At 43.3% G+C, this 18834-nt stretch overlaps 1 protein-coding gene across 8 annotated transcripts in view; it reads right to left on the bottom strand.

Annotated features, from left to right (window-relative positions):
• LOC138741282 (proto-oncogene tyrosine-protein kinase Yrk-like) overlaps positions 1–18834 on the bottom strand; it is a 215016-nt gene that overhangs the window by 69594 nt on the left and 126588 nt on the right. The window contains exon 1 of one of the 8 annotated variants that reach the window (XM_069895100.1): positions 17226–17323. The exons of 5 other annotated variants lie outside the window; for them this stretch is intronic. Coding sequence is in view for 2 of the 3 variants with exons in the window: in XM_069895095.1 (XP_069751196.1) it covers positions 2690–2732 (43 nt within the window). In the remaining variant the exon portion in view is untranslated. Of the gene's footprint in view, positions 1–2689; positions 2957–17225; positions 17324–18834 lie in introns of those variants that run through there. 2 more of the 8 variants (XM_069895095.1, XM_069895096.1) reach the window with 2 other exon arrangements.

Here is an 18834-nt window from a genome sequence, read left to right as displayed (position 1 = left end):
TCTCTCTCTCTCTCTCTGCCTTGTCTGACACCCAGACTCCCTTAGTAATAAGAAATCTATCCATATTAACTCTGAATAAATTTGAAGAGTGACTCCTTGCAGCCAACCTGGAGAAAGAGAGTCAAAGGTTCAGACATCTTCCGAAGATAAATAATTCACGTCTTCTTCCCCTTCTTGGCTTTCAACTTTGAGTGTGGGATCAGTGCCAACGACAGTGGCAAAATTAATTTGGATAAACGCCATCATTACAGAAATGTCAGTGTATACAACGGAATGGCACAAAGTAAGATAGATCAGCAAGTTGAGTAGTGTTGCAACAACAAACTTGCACTCAACATTAGCAAAACTAAGGAACTGATTATGGACTACAAGAGGGGAAATCAGGAGAACACGAACCAGTCCTCACCGAGGGGTCAGCAGTGAAAATGGTCAAGAACTTCAAATTCCTGGATGTCAACATCTCTGAGGATCTGTCCTGGCTCCTCAATGTCAAAGCAATCACGAAGAAGGCTCGCCAGTGGCTATACTTTGTGAGGAGTTTGAGGAGACTTGGTATAAAGCTTTTGCAAATTTCAACAGATTACTGTGGAGAGCATTCTGAATGGTTGCATCACTATCTGGTATGGAGGTGGCAATGCACAGGATGGAAAAAGACTACACAGAGTTGTTAACTCGGCCAGCACCATCGGGCACAACTGCAAATGATACTACAGTTGTCGGCAGAATCACAAACAGCACTGAGGAACCATACAGGGGGAGATAGATCAGCTCGTTGAATGGTGTCACGCCAACAACCTTGCATTCAATGTCAGCAAAACCAAGAGAGATGATTGAGGACTTCAGGAGGAAGTCAAGGGAACACAACATAGTCCTCAATGAGGGCCTAGTAGTGGAGAGGGTCAATAAATTCAAATTCCTGGGTATCAACATTTCTGAGAATCAGTCCATCGATGCAGTCATGAAGAAGGTTCACCAGCGGCTATACTTTGTGAAGTGTTTGAAGAGATTCGGGAGGTCACTGAAATTCTCGAAAACTTCTACTACAGGTGTATCACGGAGAGCATTCTGGCTGGTTGCATCACTGGCTGGTAAAGAAGTGTCAACACTCAGGACAAGAAAAAAAACACCAGAGGGTTGTTAACTTGGCTTACGACATCACAGGAATCAGACTTCACCCCATCGAGAACCTCTACAAGAGGCAGTGTCTTAAAAATAGCAGCCTCTATCCTCAAAGAGCCTCACCTCCCAGGCCATGCCCTCTTCACTCGGCGACCTTCCGGAAAAAGGTACTGGAGCTTGATCATGAGCACCCAATGGCAGAAGGACAGCTTCTTCCCCGCTGCCATCAGATTCCTGAATGATCAATGAACCAAAGACACTGCCTTACTTTGACTTTTCGTGCACTTTTTTAAATTTATTGTTCAAATGTGGTTTATATGAATGTTTGTACTGTGACGCTGCCGCAAAACAGCGAATTTCATGACTTGTTCAAGACAATAAATTCTGTTTGATTCTGAAGGGGCGGCATTTTAAGAAAGCAGCCTCTATCCTCAAGGACCCTCACCACCCAGGCCATGCCCTCTTCACTCTGCTACCATTGGAGCCTGAAGACGAACACCCAATGGTACAAAAACAGGTTTTTCCGAATGGAGAATGAAACAGACACGACCTTACCTTCTCTTCTTTTGCACTAATTTAATTTATTGCAGTATTTGCACCTGTGATGCAGCTGCAAAACAACAAATTTTCATGACCTTCATGACACTAAATGCTGATTCTGAACCTTGTTTTAATTTTTAATGCATGAAAGTGTGAGCAATTGTTTCTGGGTTTGTTGTGCTGCAATCTGGGGTGAATCAAAACTGAAGAGGTCTTTATTGCTGGGTTCCTCCACACACTGAGGGCGCCATGGATTTTCAGGCAATTCACCCAGCAAGTTTTGTGCTGGTTGAAACCTTCAAATTTCCTCAGAGGATCGCTTGATGTTTTAGTGCATTGGATAAAAGAAATGGGAGTGGGTGGTCAAACCAAAGCCATGGAGAGAACTGGGGAATATAATTGGTTGAAAAAAAGCAGCAATAAGACAGGAACGAGAAAGAATTGGAAAGGAGACTGAAGAAATGTAACAGATAAATATATACGAAAAGGAAACTGTCGAAGGAATTCAACCGTTCCTCTTTTAATAAACATATCAAACAATTACATATCAGGATTATGGGAACAGTGATCATTGATATTCAAAAAGGCAGCTGGAGCATTTTTTAGACTGGATGAGTCGGAATGTCAATGCAATCTCTCAATGTAGCGTAATGCAAATATTCAGAATCAAGTTCCAAAAAGGAAATGCAGGGACTGTACAACATATAACAATATAAGCAATAAATACAACCAAATGCAGATTGCAGAGATCTCTTTGTCCATTCTCAAAATACCCTGTACTGGAAAACAGAAAAATTTTGCATAACTTTAAAGGTTGCATTTGACTTCTACTAAAATTATTAAGTTAAAAAAAAAGACTTCTCGTTTCAAATCCATGACAGAATTATTGAGCTTAAAATGGTCACAAACCCAGAAAGCCAGTCAGGTTATTTAAAGGTTTGGCATAGAGAGACCCCGTTAATATGACCACTTGTCGTCGATTCAGCTGGGTGTTGACTGTGATAAGGAAGTTAAAAGGTGGTGTACTTACCCCACAGACAACTAACTATAAATGTGTTGGTGCTCCTGCACATTTCTGCCTGGCTCAGACAGGTTGGGTGGCTGGTTTTTGGAGCCCTTACTGTGCGGTCAGTCGTTACGTCCTACCCACTCATATTCCCCACAGTAAAACAAATGCTTCTTTCAATTTCCAATCCATACGCCGATCTGCGAATTCCAGCACTTTGTAGAATGTTAGGAAGGAAGATGAAGTACTGCTGATTACGACAGCAGATGGTAAATACCCTTCGACAAAATTTCTGCAAAGTGCAAGGGATGTGGATCTGCAACCAGGAAACAGCTGGACTTTCTGACTCTCCAAATCCTGCTGTTCCGCACATTGAGAACAGGAAGAAACTTGGCTCGGCCGTAGGCTTGCTTGTTGTGTTTAACTGGCTGGGAGTCCCATTGGACACACAGGAAAAAGTCAAGCCACAGCACAATCTGCTCGGGTCAGGGACGCAGATGCATGCAGTAACCCCATTGTCTATAGTGAAAGCCATTTCCTTATTTTAATAAATTATACAAATGTTTCCAGCCATGTAAATAAGGATTTAATTTCCTAACTAGCCTTTTCTGTCGAGATATTTGCACATCAGGGATTAAAACAGAACAAATACCAACCTAAAGTGTTAATTTGGACTGAAGTCCTAATTAGCTCTGAGGGAGGAGGTTCTATTTATGATGGAACAGTTCGGAGAATGGGGAAGAGTATACTTCCCTTGTATAGAACATCATACTCCACGAGTTCAGCTCCTCAGTGACTTGCATGAAAACAGCATCTCTCCTGCAACTGAACAGCCATCATTACAGAACTCAGAATGAGCATGAAGGATGATGGCAGATTAAAAACATTGCATGCCTTGTACTCTGGATTTCAACCTTCAAATAAACTTTAACAGTTTTATTTGAGATTTATACCTTCAATGTCGGTATGGCATACACACGTATGCAGTTACCAGCTTCTCAAAGGAGGCTGGAAATTGTTTAATTTATTTACCATGTAGAAGCAGATATGGGCTGAGAGAGGAGGAATGAGGAAGTGGCTTTCACTTAAAAGTTGGTGCTCAGTGACAACACTCACCTCTGAATCTGAAGTCAAAGGTTGAAGCTCCACTGGAGACTAGACTCTAATGTATTTCTGCAAAACTGTTCCTGAGCCTCGAGTTAAACAGTCAACCAGGTGCTTGTATGGATGCAAACAGGTCCAGGTTCCCTGAATGATGGTTGGGTCAGCATCCCTGAGTCCTGCCCTATACCTAAATCTTAATCCATATTTTTTAAATAAATGACCTGATTTGCGTCACTTTGCAATTCGGAGATACGTGCTACAGATCAACTCAAGATTCAAGATTCCTTAATTGTCATGTAATAAAGACAGTGCAATAAGACATGGAATTCATTTTCATCTGCTGTAAGGCAGACAGATTCGCCATCAGCACAAATTGCCTAAAGTGCATCTTAAAGTCAGAGAAAGAGAACCAAAAGAGAGCCTCCCAGTCATCGAGTGTCCTTCCAACCTTTCGACCAGCTGCTTGCAAAGCATTTTGAGAAGTTTGTGAAAGTGATAGGAAAGGCCCCATCTAAATTCAGCACACAAAATGTTACCTCTCTCCAGCATGTTTTTCCATTTGGTCCAGAACTGCTGAGCCCAAGACCACAGGAAACCACAGAAAATTGTGAACACAGCACAGGCCATCTCACATATCCCACCGCCCCCCCCCCCCCCCCATCAATTTCATCTGTAACTCCAGGTTTGTTGGAAAAACAGCCAACATATTAAGAGATTCATCCACCTCAGCCACGCTCTCTTCAATCCCTCTCCCATCAGGAAGAAAGTTCATGAGTGTGAGATCACACACCACCAGCTAGAATGACAGCTTCTTTCTTGCCCAGACTCCTGAATGTACCTCACACTCGTTAAACAATGTTGTCTTTGCTCCACCTCAACTGATCTCTCTCTGCAATTCTGCACTTCTGTACTGTCTTACTGGCTGTACTATGTATAGAATGTCCAGCTGGAATGCTCGTTAAACAAACCCTCTCACGGCATCTAGCTACATGCGACCGTAAATTTGAACTTGAAATGCTAATCTTTCTGGAATAAAATAACAGAAATGCTGGAGGAACTCAGCAGATCTCGTAGCGTCCATAGGAGGTAAACATAAATGACATTTCAGGCCTGAGCCCTTCTTCAAGGTGTAAGTGAAAAGCAGGCACAAGGAGGAAAACTTCCTCAGGATAGACATCCCTCGATGTGGTAACACATCTCTAGTGTTATGGTTGGTTGTATGGATGTATGGTTGGTTTCTCCACTGCACAGTAACGTTGGGAAGACCAGTCGTTGTACACCAAAAGTGGACCTAATTCATTCTTCAAATCTTTGGATGGTCTTTAAAAAAAAACACTTGATCCATCAACGTATGGGCACACTGAAATCATCTCCACTAAAACAACGCAAAAACCACGTTGCCTTCAACTGTTGTGACTTCATCTATTTTTATGATTTTACGTCATGACAGGCATAAATCACATTTAGGTGGTCAGAAAATGTCCTTGTTGCACTTAATAATTTGATATTTATCTGAGACAACTGTGACAAAGTATATAGATATATTTTTGGTTTGTTAGAGTAGGTCACATACAAACACTTTAAAACAGATCTTATTTGAAATACTGGAGCTCTGCTAATGCTAGACATATCGGCTCCACAGCTTTTGCAAGAGCTTTGGAGAGTGCTCATGCAACTTCACTAATCGATTGTTGTTTACAAAAGGCAACAGATGAAAGATCTTGTCGGAGCTGCTTTCTGTTTGGAAGAGAGCTTGCTGTTCTAAGAGTGTTATGTGGTTTTGCAAGCAGAGAGAGTCAAACAGGCTTTCTCTCAGAGAGAGAGAGAGAGAGAGAGAGTGTGAGAGAGAGAGAGAGAGAGAGAGAGAGAGAGAGAGACACAGAGATCATTTCTACGGTGTTACAGCCAGCAAGAACAGCTGAAACTGGAACAGGACAAGCTGGCAAGCTTGTGGAAAGCCCCATTTGGAAGACGGCCTGGTCAAAGACCTCGTGGTTCATGCAAGAGGAGAGGTCTGGCTGTCTAATGTTTCATTTAGAATAAATGAAACAAAAAGGAACTCTGTGGTGACTTGAAAGAAAGAGGTTATCATCTGGAGAACCCTGAAGGGGGAAGTTTCCTCAGCAAGACATTAAAGTGATTGATGTAAGTAAGTCAGTTGTGGATGTCCTGGAAAAACAAAACTCTCTGAAAACCGACAAAAACCTTCCTGAGCAGTAACCATTTACCTTTCAAGCACCAAAGCCTGGTGAACTTTATAAATGTTAAATTCTGTGCACAGTATAAGAATTGCATGCAACCAGTGAACCTGGAGGAATGAGAAGTGAGATTGGACTGTGAACCAAATAACTTTTTGAACTTACACACACATTACATACACATGCGAATTAGAAGGGCGTTAAGTTAGGTTAGTTAAGTTAAAGTGTGATTCTGTTTTCATGTTTAAAAGATAATTAAAAGCAACATTTGTTTAAGTAACTATTTGTCTTGGTGAATATCAATTGCTGCTGGGCTTTGGGGTCCTCTGGGCTCATAACACTGTTGATATTAAAAGACAGGAGAGAGATTGGATTGTGCTCTGCTGTGGGAACCATTACAGCACAAAAAACAGGACCTTCAGCCCTTTTAGTCTGTGCCAAACTATAACAATGCCAAACATTCACCTCTATCTTTTATCCATGCCCAATCCCTGCAACATTGGGAAGTAGCACTGGAAAATATTTCTCAAAGAAATGACTCCAAGTGTTTTCTGGAAAACAAATACACACTCTAGAATTTTTCCATTAATTTTTCACAGGATGGGACTTCCAGTCAGATAAATTTGTATCATGACCTGAGGTTAAGCACAAAAGAAATAAGAGATTTATATCCGGATTAAAGGAATAACTCAGGCAGTTAACATGTAAAACTAATGTCATCACATCTGGCTTGGCTTCAGGAGGTAAAGCCCAATTCAATGTACAAACTTGTCTCACCCCCACAGATAATGGGGGAACTGAGCTTGGTACCAAAATAATTCCTCACTCTGACTCTCGGAATAACTCAACCAGTGGTCCCTCACACTCTATCTCTTCTCCCCCTCCCCCCCTCCACAAGACCATAAGATATAGAAGCAGAAGTTCAGCCCATTCAGTCTTCTCCACCATGCTATCATGAACTGATCCATTCTTCTACTCAGACCACTCCCCTACCTTTTCCCCATAACCTTTGATACCCTGACTATTCAGATGCCTAACAATCTCTGCCTTCGATACACCCAACAACTTAGCTTCCAAATGTTCACCCCTCTCTGGCTAAAGAAATTCCTCTACATCTCTGTTTGAAATTGGTGCCCTTGAAGTTGTGCCCTCTTGTCCTTGACTCCCCTACCTTGGGAAACAAATTTGCCACATCTTCTCTGTCTGGATCATTCAACATACAAAATGCATCTCTCTCTGTTATTCTGCATTTAAAACATGTATTAAAGAAACATCATTTCAGGTGCTGGCTTGTCAACCTGCACTGTATTAACCACGTATAATCGATCTCGACCTCTCCAGATTCTCTCCTGGACTTTGTCATCATTACCTCTGTAACTTCTCTGAGGTTAAATGTCTGTTTGGGTAGTTGGGGGTGGGGGGGGGGGGAAAGAAACTATATATTTTCATTGTTTATTTCTTTTTTCTCACTGGCTATTTGGGCCATGCACTGTTATTTCAAATCATAGAGCTAGCATCTCCACAGTCTCACCACAGTGCACAGACCCCCTGAGATCTTCCCTGATGTCCCTCCTTCTATTTATCTTCAACCCCCTTGGTGATCCCACCTGCCTTCACTGGAAATTGAATTTCTCCTCTTGGGCTTTGTCACACACTTTGGATCAATAAAACTTGTTCCAGTGTACAGAATATGGGACATGTTTAACACAAAGCCATTGTATTTATCTTGGACCTTCAATATGGTTTAAAAAAAAATCTGAAAATGTTTCGCTGCTCTCTGATTGGACAAGTCACATAGCAGATGTTCAGAAAATGAATGAATCCTCAGTTGAAGAGATTGGCTTGGAGGAGCATACCATGATACGCAGAGATACAGAAGACGATTGCAATGGTGCCAAGGGTGGTGAATCAGTGGAATTTGTTGCCGCAGATGGAAGTGAGCATATTTAAAGTGAGGGGTTCTTGATTAGTCAGGGTGTCAAAGATTATGGGGAGAAGGCAAGAAAATGGGGTGGATAGGAATAATATATCAGCCACGACTCGATTGGCAGAGCAGTTTGAGAGGCTGAATGGTCTAATTCTGCTCCTACCTCTCACACTCCAACCACACTCTCTTCATCCCCCCTCCCCCCGTCAGGAAGATAATACATGAGCATGACATCACACATCACCAAATTCAGGGAGAGTTTCCTTCCCGCCATTATCGTGATCCTGCTATTAAACATATGGTGCCTTTGCTCTGCACTAACTGATTGCTCTCTGTAACTGCATCTGTTGTATTAATTTGCTGTATTACAGTATGTATGGGTTGGCTAGCTAGACTGCTATCAAAATAATCTTTCTCACTGTACTTCAATACATGTGACAATAAACCTGAAAATAGCTGTGAGTTTGAGCTTGCTCTGAGTAAATTGAATGCTGTGGTTCCCAATCTACATCAAAAGTGTTGAAGTGATGAGTAAGTCCATTAGAAATGTTAGTTTGTTGGTCTTTCTTTACCACAAGAAACAAAACCCTTTAGTGCTGACCTCTCCATTGGTTTATTTTAGGATCTGGAGACTACGGCTCCACACTGTTACACACTCCTGGTCTTGGCCACACCAGTATAGTGGCTGCTTCACAACCAGAATATTCAGCAATATGCTCCGGAAAGGTTTCATTCAGCAGAAACATGACTGCCTCAGGAACTGCGGGTAAGTGCAAAGAATAGTTACAACTGCAGTCACGTCGTCACGGGGATAAACATAGTGAGGCTGTGCAATTGATTGGAAACCATCTGTGCTAAACCTGCCACTTCAACTCGTACGAAGAAGAGAACTTGTCTATCTCCAAACTTGCAGATAATCTCACAAGAAAGCTACTGTACTGAAAATTGTGAATGAAAGAAATGGACAAACTATTTCACGCATTCTGTTGATTGGCATTCAAAGCTATCAAATTAATAAAAAGGGATAAAATCATTCTCTGCTTATCCAACTCCAATTAAATTAAATGAAGCATGGTGCACATGCCCTCTGCACTTTGATCTGCCCTCACTGCGTTAGCAGTACTTTGTATCAATTGTAGACACTTTGTGAATGTTTACAGCATTAACAATCTTTCCCTTACAAATAAGGGTTTGCAGCAACACACATCTTTTACGAAAGCCTCCAGGCAGAATGTGAGTGTAACAGAAATCCTGGCCCATATGCCAAACTCTCAAGTCTGGCACTGCCTTTCACTGGCAGTTTCTCAGGTACCAATTGTTCGTCATTAAGGAGAAAATATATCCTCTTTCTAGATGTTATTTTAATCAAATTGAGGTGAGGGTCACGTGACCGTGCTTGCACGGGAAGAGGTGATCCATTTATGATATTTTGAAGAACTCAGATTGAAAAGCAGGAGTAGGTTGCCCTCCTATCACCACCTCTCTGCCACTCAGTTATCACATTGCTCCAGGGTTGCCCCCAGCTCCATTTTCTTTCCTGTTTGCCAGATATGGGATCCACGGGACTTTGCCTGTGTAGATTCAGAATTGGCTTGCCGGCAGAAAGCAGAAAGCAGTAGAGGATGGAAAATATTCTACCTGGAGGCCAGTGACTAGTGGATCTGTCTGGGACCCCTGTTCTTTGCGATTTTTACAAATTATCTAGATGAAGTGGAAGGATGGGACAGTACATTTGCAGGCCAAACGAAGGTTGGAGTTGTTGTAGATAGTGTTGGATAGATTATTGTAGGTTACCACAGGATGCAGACAGGATTCAGAGTTGGACAGAAAAGTGATAAATGGAGTTCAATCTGGTTAAGTGTGAGGTGAATTTGGCTTTGGAAGGACAAAATTCTACCTTTGAAGGCTGAGTACAGGGTTAATGGTCAGATACTTAATAGTGGGGAAGAACAGAGGGACCTTGGGGCCCAAATCCATGCATCTCTCAAGGTTGCAGTACAGCTTGACAGGCCCTTCCAGCTCACGAAGCCATACCATCCAATTACAGACAGCACCTGAGTAAAACCCGGGTCTGTGACTCTGTTACAGCATTGAGCGAACCACTATACTAACAGATCCAACAAATGGTTTTTGAAGCAATATTTTACAACAGGACTGATTTGACTCCAAATTACAGCTGCGAGTTAGGTTCTGCAGTGTAGCCTTTATTATGGAACAACCTTATCCTTATCACTCAGTAAACAGCATTTCCAGTGCAGCTTCCTTCATGATGTTGAGAATATCGACATTCAGCCGGACTTCCTGTCAATTTGTGGCTCTCAGATAGGACTTGCTGAATGTTAAGAAGCAAGTGTATGTATACACGGCATCACTGCTTGTTCACAGCAACACTCTACCTTTGCCAATCTCTCTGGAACTCTGGAGAATCACAGTTCTGTTTGGGTTAGCTGACCGGAAGATTCAGTGGGACCAGCCCCATGTGTTGGACATATCAAGGATACGATTCAGACACGCACTGGTGGACGGTTTAACACGGAATTACTGTAAACCAGATTTCAGATTTATTGTCAGAGTACATATGTGCCATCACATATCACCCTGAGATTTTTTTCCTACAGGTGAGGCAGAATTACCACTTATTGGTGGTGAAAAAAAAACTGTACTCATTGTACAGGTGTAAACGAATGAATAAATATAAACAAACTGACTGTGCAACATGGAGAGAAAAAAATTTAATAAAGTACAAAGTAAGGTCCTTAAATGAATCCCTGATTGAGTTTGTCATTGAGGAGTCTGATGGCAGAGTAGTAGCAGATGTTCCTGAACCTGGTGGTGTGAGTCTTGTGGCCCCTAGACCTCTTTCCTGATGGCAGCAATGAGAACAGAACACGAGCTGGGTGGTGTGAATGTTTGATGAGGGCTGCTGCTCTCTGACGTGAGAGTTCCCTCTAGATTAATTTTTAAAAATTTTGACATACAGCATGGTAACAGGCCATTTCAGCCCACAAGCCTGTGCCACCCAATTGCATCCAATTAACCTGCAACCCCAGTACGATTCAAATGGTGGGAGGAAACTGGAGCCCCCGGGTAAAACCATGCAGACACGGAGAGAACTTACAAACTCCTTACAGACAGTACGGGATTTGAAACCTGGTCCTAATTGCTGGTGCTGCGACAGCAGATGTTCTCAATAGTGGGGAGGGTTTTGCCTATGACATCCTGGGCTGTGTCCACTACCTTTTGGACGGCTTTACACTCAGGAATGACCCTCAGAAAAAGCAAGAATTGCATTTATACAAGACATTAAGCAAATGAACAATGCACCTCATTAGATCTTGGGAAATACAACAGCTAAATTGTGCAGAGATGGAATCCACCCCCAACCATGTGAGGTGATGTGGATCGAAGAAAGGTGACCAGATTGCCAAAAAATTACCCCTGCTCTTTTTCAAAATGACACTACAGAATGCTTTAATGTTGACCCATGGGTGGAGGATATTGAGCACATCAACATGAGCAGTTTCTCTCTCCATACATGCAGCCTTCCCTGCTGAGTGCTCCCAATATTTACCATTCCTTTCACTGGGATTTCCAGCATTAGGTAGTTCTTGGCTTTAGACTGGGTGGGGATGGAGTTTCAACATCCCATCCATCCATCACTAGCCACCAGTGAGGCATCCTTCATTCCCTCTGCCACTGTGACCTTCCCGTCTCTGGTCTCTGTAAGGCTTGAAGAACAGCACCACATCTCTGTCCAGATATGAGATATCACTCCAAAATCAACACCGACTTCAACAATTTCAGCTACCTTGCCTTCTCTGTTTGAACCGGAGCTGAGCAATCTCTCGACAGTCCATCTGATTTGTTGGGCATTTCCAGAATCTTGGTTTCTGGTTTCTGCAACATCTCTGCTCAAATACATCCCTTAGCTTGTTTTCACTCTCTCTAACTGCCCTCATCCAGGCAACGTCAGGGTTGTCCTGTTCTCTCTCCTTCTCTCCCTCCCCACTTTCTCCATAATTGCCATTTTTCCCTGGTGAAGGGTCTTCAACTGAAACAAAGACTGTTTCTTATTCCATGGATGTCACCTGTCCTGCAACATCCCCTTCTGCAGGGCTGCAGTGCTCATGACCCTCCCCTCATTCACAGAGTCCCTCCAACTTCTTATCATTTGGTCAAGACCCCAGCATCTGCAGCTTTAGTGAAACACAGTGCTGGAATCCTGAACAAACAATGATAAGATGGAGGAATTCAGCCAGTTTCACAGCGTCAATAGGAGGCAAAGATATATTACTGACACCGGGCCTGAACCATTTCTCAAGGAATAAGTGATAAAACAGGCATCTGTATTAAAGGGTGGTGAAAGAAAGGGGAAGAATGGGAGGGGGAGGAGTTCAGACCAACAGGCAAAAGGTGCTAATTTGCTATGACCAGAGGACTGGAGAGAGGAAAGGTGAGAATTGATTTTGGCTCTGTGAAAGGAGACAGAGGGAAAGGGAAGAGAAGGGGGGAGAGAAAACTAAAGGAAAGGTAACAGGGAGAAGAAGATGGGGGTAATAGAAATGGAGAAGTCGAGGTTAATGCCATCCAGTCGGAGGGTTCCCAGATGAAAGATGAGGTGTTCTCCTTCCAGTTTGCAGCTGGTCTCAGTCTGGCAGTGCATGAGACCATGGACAGATATATCAGTAATGGAATAGGATGGGGAATTGAAATGGGTGGCCACTGGGAGATCCAGGCTATTGCGGAAGACAGAGCCAAGGTGCTCACCGGAGCGATCTCCCATTCTCACCATCTCTCTCCGATGTAGAGACCAGTTTCGTGTCAGGACCCTTTATCGAGAACAAGACAAAACACACTACCCTAGCCATGTTCCATTCCTCTCAACCAGTCTTCATTGCCCTTTTGTTCCAAGTGGTATCCAGGTGTCCCAGAAGATGTCTCATCTTCTTCACCTGCTCCATTTGAACTTTTCTTCACCCCTCCCCCTTACCCCATCTTTCAAACCTTCTTTCCAATATTCAATCACCTCTTGGCCGCACCCCCAACTTATTTCCCATTTTATAAACATAACACTGCCTTTTTTGTTTTAACTTCATCTCGATAAATGGTCTCGACCTGAAATGTTAACTGATCATGTCTATGCATGGATGCTGCCTGACCCGTTGACTCCGCAGATTTTCTTCACCAAAGTATCCTCTTCACTGTTGTGCTCAAGTCTCTGCCGTGGGGCTTGAACCTACGTCCACTACCCATCATTGCAATAACCTCACATACTTAGAAGATTTAAGATCCCCTAATTGTCATGTACACAACATGCACAGGATTAGTTTTCCTTTGTCTGTCTTGTAAAGCCACACAAAGAGGAGCCACTAGCCTAGTGCCTCTGACAAGACAAAAAAGAGAAGCAAACGAGAGTCCACTCAGAGTTTTCATGGTTCCCATTACCTCCTGCACCCTCATAGCTGCACGGTCACCTGTCCAGTACAGCGGTGAACCTGAACTTCGGGTGTCCAATTCTCCCTCCTGGTTCCCAATCCCTGATACGATCAAGAAGCCGTCAGTGCCCAAGACCCTTCGGGAACCCTACTCGCTCTCAGCAGCTTCACAGATACCGGTCACGATACCCTTTTCCCAGAAGCCGGTCGCCAGCAGCAGGCGGCCTGGTGTAAGTCACTCATGAAGTGAGCACAGGCAGAATCAGTCAAAATAATTTGATCTGACTGCTGGGCCACGCAGATTCCTGGTGACTGGGTTCCTGCTCTGGGAGGTAGTAAATGACATTTTATTCCAGTCGACGGACAACAGCAGGTGCCATGCATTAGCCCATCTCCTGCTGCTAGTCTCTCAGTATGTAGTCACAGGCAGGGCTGGATGTGAGCAGCAAGAGAATACACTGTGGTAGGCAGCTGGAATAAATCCCTCTGCACTGCTTCAAATTATATGTTCAGGTCACTGTGGGGTTTTCCACTCCATAAGGCACCTCTGAAGAAGATGAATTACAGATACAGAGAGGCATTTTGAAACCAATTCACCTCCACAGTTTGGAATCTATCTGTAACAAGAGTTCAAGTGTTGCCACAATGGCCAAATGAACCTGAGCCACATTTCTGGTCTTGTGTCCCATTTACAACTAGAAAGCACAACATGTCAAAATCTGAATTTATTGTCATGAACATGTCATGAAATTTGTTGCTTTGAAGCAATGTTATAGGTGCATAAATTACAATTTTTAAAAATAAATTACCACAAAATAAAAGTGTGGTGGTGTCCAAAGGTTCATTGTCCATTCAGAAATTTGATGGCTGAGGGGAAGAAGCTGTCCTTGTACAGCTGGGTGCTCCTGTACCTTTTTGCTGATGGTAGCAGTGTGAAGAGGGAATGGCTTGGGTGGTGAGGATCCTTGAGGACCGAGGTTGCTTTCTAGCGACATCGCCTCTTGTAGATGTCCTTGATGGAGTAAAGACTGATGCCCATGATGGTGCTGGCTGCGTTCACAATTCTCTGTAGCCTTTTCCTATCCTGTGCATTGGCACCTCCATACCAGAGAGTGATGCAACCAGTCAGAATGCTCTCTACAGTACACCTATAGAAATCTGCAAGTCTTTGATGACATACCAAATCTCCTCAAACTCCTCATGAACTATAACTGCTGGCAAGCGCTCTTTGTGATTGTCTTGACATGGAGGCCCCAGGACAGACCTTCAGAGATATTGACACCCAGAAATTTGAAGTTCTTAACCCTTTCCGCTGCTAATCCCTCAGTGAGGACTGGGTCGTGTTCTCCTGATTTCCTGCTCCTGAAGTCCACAATCAGCTCCTTGGTTTTGCTACGATTGTTAGTGTGACACCACTCAATTCGCTGATCTATCCACCTCCTGTTTGCTTCGTCATTGCCGTCTGTGATTCTGCCTATGACCGTGGCGTCATCGGCAAATTTGTAGATGGATGCCATTTGTGCCCTGCCATACAGTCATGGGTGTAGAGGGAGTAGAGCAGTGGGCTAAGCGCACATCTCTGAAGTGCGCCTGTGTTGATGGTCAGTGAACAATGTGCAAGGGAACCAGTGGCCACCACTAAAATTGTCCAAAAGGTGTCAGCAGCCAGATGTCTGAATATGTGATCCAATACAGCTTCTTCAGAGAAACCAGAGGTACAGAGACTTGAGCAGAATAGCCAAGTCTCCAGTAGAGAAAAGCACTGCAACTGCGCTGGAAATTGGAGCAATTGGAGCAAACACACTTTGCTGGAGGAACCCTGAGAGGGGTGGGGCAGGGAGAGAGAAAACGGCCGACGTTTCAGCCACAAGGTTCCAACTGAAGACATCGACTATTCTTTATCTCCCACCAATGCTGCTTAACCCGCTGTGAAGCCAGATTTAGCCAATGTGATTCCCAGCCATGAGATGGAGGAGCATCTGGGAGGACACACCGGCTACAGAACCAGGGCCACCTTGAGCTAATGGCTCCGGTGCAGTTATAGCAACGGCATCTTCCCAATAGTGTGGATAATTGCCTGACTGGGTCCTGCCAAATCCCATCCAGTCAATGATGATCCACTCAGCTGTCAATCATCAGGAAAGTGAACGAAGGTATCTTCAATCAAATTATCCAGTGGCATTTACAGTTCGTCTACTGGTGCCCACATTGCGTTTCATCAAGATCACCCTAATTCCAGACCTCATCTCAGCCTTCAATCAAAGAACTGGAACTATCATTGACATCAACACCTTGGATGAATTTGTGGCAGCAGGGAGTCCTGGTGGAGCTGTGTTTAATACTAAGCACTCTCAAAGTTGGAGTCATACACAGCATCAAACATGACAGTTATTGTTGTTGGATAACAGGTCCCAATCTTCACAATGATTGCCAATATCAAATGTAGCCTTCAATTCAAAGTGATCTGTCCCTGGCATTAAGGCAACAACTGGGATAGCCAAGAAGTTACCCTTTCAAAGAGCCTCCATTAAATTAAATGCACAGGATCTCCTCTTCCTCTCCTTGACCATTCCCTGCCTTTCCCATTAATCCTGTCCTCAGAATTATTTCCAACAAGCGGTAGCCACAATGCTAATACAGTGCCCAAGCCCATGTTTGAATCGCCATTCTATGTCAAGAGTTTGTATGTTCTCTCTGTGACCTATGTGGACTTCCTCCCACCATCCAAAATGTTTAGAGATTGGAGTAAAACACAAAAGTCTGGAGACACCACGATTGAAGTAAAAACACAATGGATAAGCTCAGCAGGTCAAATAGTGAACTTTATATAGCAAAGATATAGATAAAGAACTCATGCTTTGGGTTTGAGCCCCATCAAGGTATGAGCAAAATGTAGGCAGGTGCCTGAACTAAATGGTGGGAGGTGGTTTGGGGGAGGTGCACGGTCCCACAGGCAGGAGGTAAGAGGTGGATAAAGGAGGGAGGGAGGGCACACCAACAAACAAAGGCGGGAGGTGGCTCTGTGAACAGAGAGAGAAGTGGATGGAGAGTTGATGGAAAGGAGACAGAGGGATGGGGAAGAGAGGGAGAACGGGGAGGGGGCTAGCAGAAACCAAAGAAATCTATGTCAAATGGCATCCACTTGGAGACCCCCCAGGTAGATTATGAGGTGTTGCTCCTCCAATTTACGGCGTAGGAGTGTGGCACAGAATTAAAATGGTTAAATGAGGTTGGTAAGTTAATTAGTGTTCTTGGCTGGCACAGACTCATGGATCAGAAGGGCCTGTAACGTGCTTTATCTCTAAAAGTAAATAAATGAATACAAGTTCCTCATTGTAGCAATGTGAAATGCTCATCGCTCTAGTGAGAAAAGATCCCTTATAGCTTCAACGTCAGCCTCTTGAGAACAATGACTCACCCTCTTCCTTGATCCAATTGGGCTATATTTTATATACAGTAAAATCCCTTGGTATCCAGAATTCAAGGAATCAGCAAAAACAAAAAAATAAAAGTAAATAAAAATCGCAGAAAATAAATAGTACAAAAATTTTAAAAATCTGCAAGTTTAAAATTGGCATTGCTCACTGTTAGTTCACCAATCAAGCAACTCATAATTTCAAGCAACTGAAAAAATTCACTTATCTGGCATCTACCAATTGCCATAGATGCGGGATACCAAGGATTTTTACTATAAATCTGCTTTCTTTTTTTTCAAACCTTCAACATACTCCTGACCTATTCTCATACCATTAAAATAAATAAAAAGAAATTCTCAAGGAGTCAAGTTTAACTCTCTGGAGCGTTTTCATTGCAAGATAAGTTTTGTGAAAGCTTTGTAACAAGGTTCAAAATAGGAAGTAGAACAGAAGATGAAACTATCCTCTGCAGTTACTTACGTGTTGGTTATATCTTTTTTTTCCTCTTTCCTCCTTCACAAAAACTACTACAGCAATTCTTAAGCATCTGGTTGGAGTGCCAGGAACAGAACTGAAAGTCGCCAGCATTGTGAAATGTTGATCACGTGTAAAGTTGTGATAAAGTTAGCAACACCAATGTTGTTTCAGAAGTTCTTCCTGTAGGATGACACTGACAGTTGGAAACTTCTCCCTGCAAATGCACATTCCCTGCGCTAGAAGTGCCTTTCCTGAATGGGATGTGAAAGGAGCGACAGAAATCCAAAAGTCACTCGAGAATATACAGAGGCTGGAACCTGGGAGCTAAATACAATCAGCTGGAGGAACTCAATGGATTGAGCAGCAAAAGAATGGTCCAAGTTTCGGGCCGGAACATTTCATCAAGAAATATTTTTCTGCCATTCTCGTTTACATTTTACTTTGTTCACCATCCATTGTTGCTGAACCTGACTTCTTACTATTGCATGGACAGAGATGCAAAGCAGATAGTCACCCCTTCCTCCTCTTGCTATGGGCTTGCCACAGGGCTACTGGTGCTTAACATCAATGGGTTAATTCCAGGGAAGTGGGAGCACAAAAGCCTGTCAATGGAACACCTATCAAAGTTTTGGCTGGCAGTTAAAAGAACATAGAACATGGAGCATAGAGGAACAACAGAACAGTGACAGAGTTTGTCCTGAAAATGGAGCCCAAATTAAATTCAAAACACCACTTCTAGCACATGATGTGTATCCCTCTATTCCCTGCATATTCATGTCTCTGTCTCGAATTCTCTTTAACCCAACAATCATATCTGCTTCCGGCACTATTTCTGGCAGTCCATTCCAGGCACCTACCACTCTCTGTATAAAGACCTGCCCCATACAGCTCATAAACTCCACCCCCTCCCCCCATCCCCACCTCTGATAGGTGAAATTTTTACCCTGGGAAAAGGATTCTGACTGTTAACCCAATCAATCCCTCAGGACATACCTTTGACTCCAATGCTCCAGAAAAAATAATCCACTTTTGTCCAATCTCTCCCCCAACACAGACTCTTTCATCCAGACAAGGTCTTGCTAAACCTCCTGCTGGAGAAACTCAGCAAGTCCAACAGTGTCCTTTATAGAGCAAAGATAAAGATACTTAACCAACGTTTCGAGCTTGTCTGCTGACTTTCGTGTTTTAGTTAAAACTCTTCTGTACCCTTTCCAAAGCCTCCACACCAGAGGGGCACACAATAATTAAAGTGTGATCTTCAAACAATGATCTAAATCCCAAAGAAATAGAAATCCCAATGATCATGAAATGACTGAATAATCGGACAAACCCTACTTGTTCACCATTGTGGGTCACTGTCAGTAAATGTAGCCAGCAAATCAGACAGTTCAAAGGTGATGAGGGAGGGGTGGGCAATACATTCTGGGCTTGGTAGTCTAAGGCCAGAAGTAGAGTGGGAGTGGTAAAGTGGGAGGTGAAGGAAAAATGGGCCTGGAAGGATAGTGAACACAGAAACCGTCGTCATGTTAAAACTGTGCTTGGACATCTCTTTGAAGATTGGTTGTGTGAGAGATCATGGGCCCAGAGCTGAAACCAAGCCAGATCATGGACC

Source organism: Narcine bancroftii, chromosome 8, assembly GCF_036971445.1.
Source record: "Narcine bancroftii isolate sNarBan1 chromosome 8, sNarBan1.hap1, whole genome shotgun sequence".
Classification (NCBI taxonomy): domain Eukaryota; kingdom Metazoa; phylum Chordata; class Chondrichthyes; order Torpediniformes; family Narcinidae; genus Narcine; species Narcine bancroftii.
The sequence above is the reverse complement of the archived record's forward strand: the minus strand, read 5'-3'. Positions and strand labels throughout refer to the sequence as shown.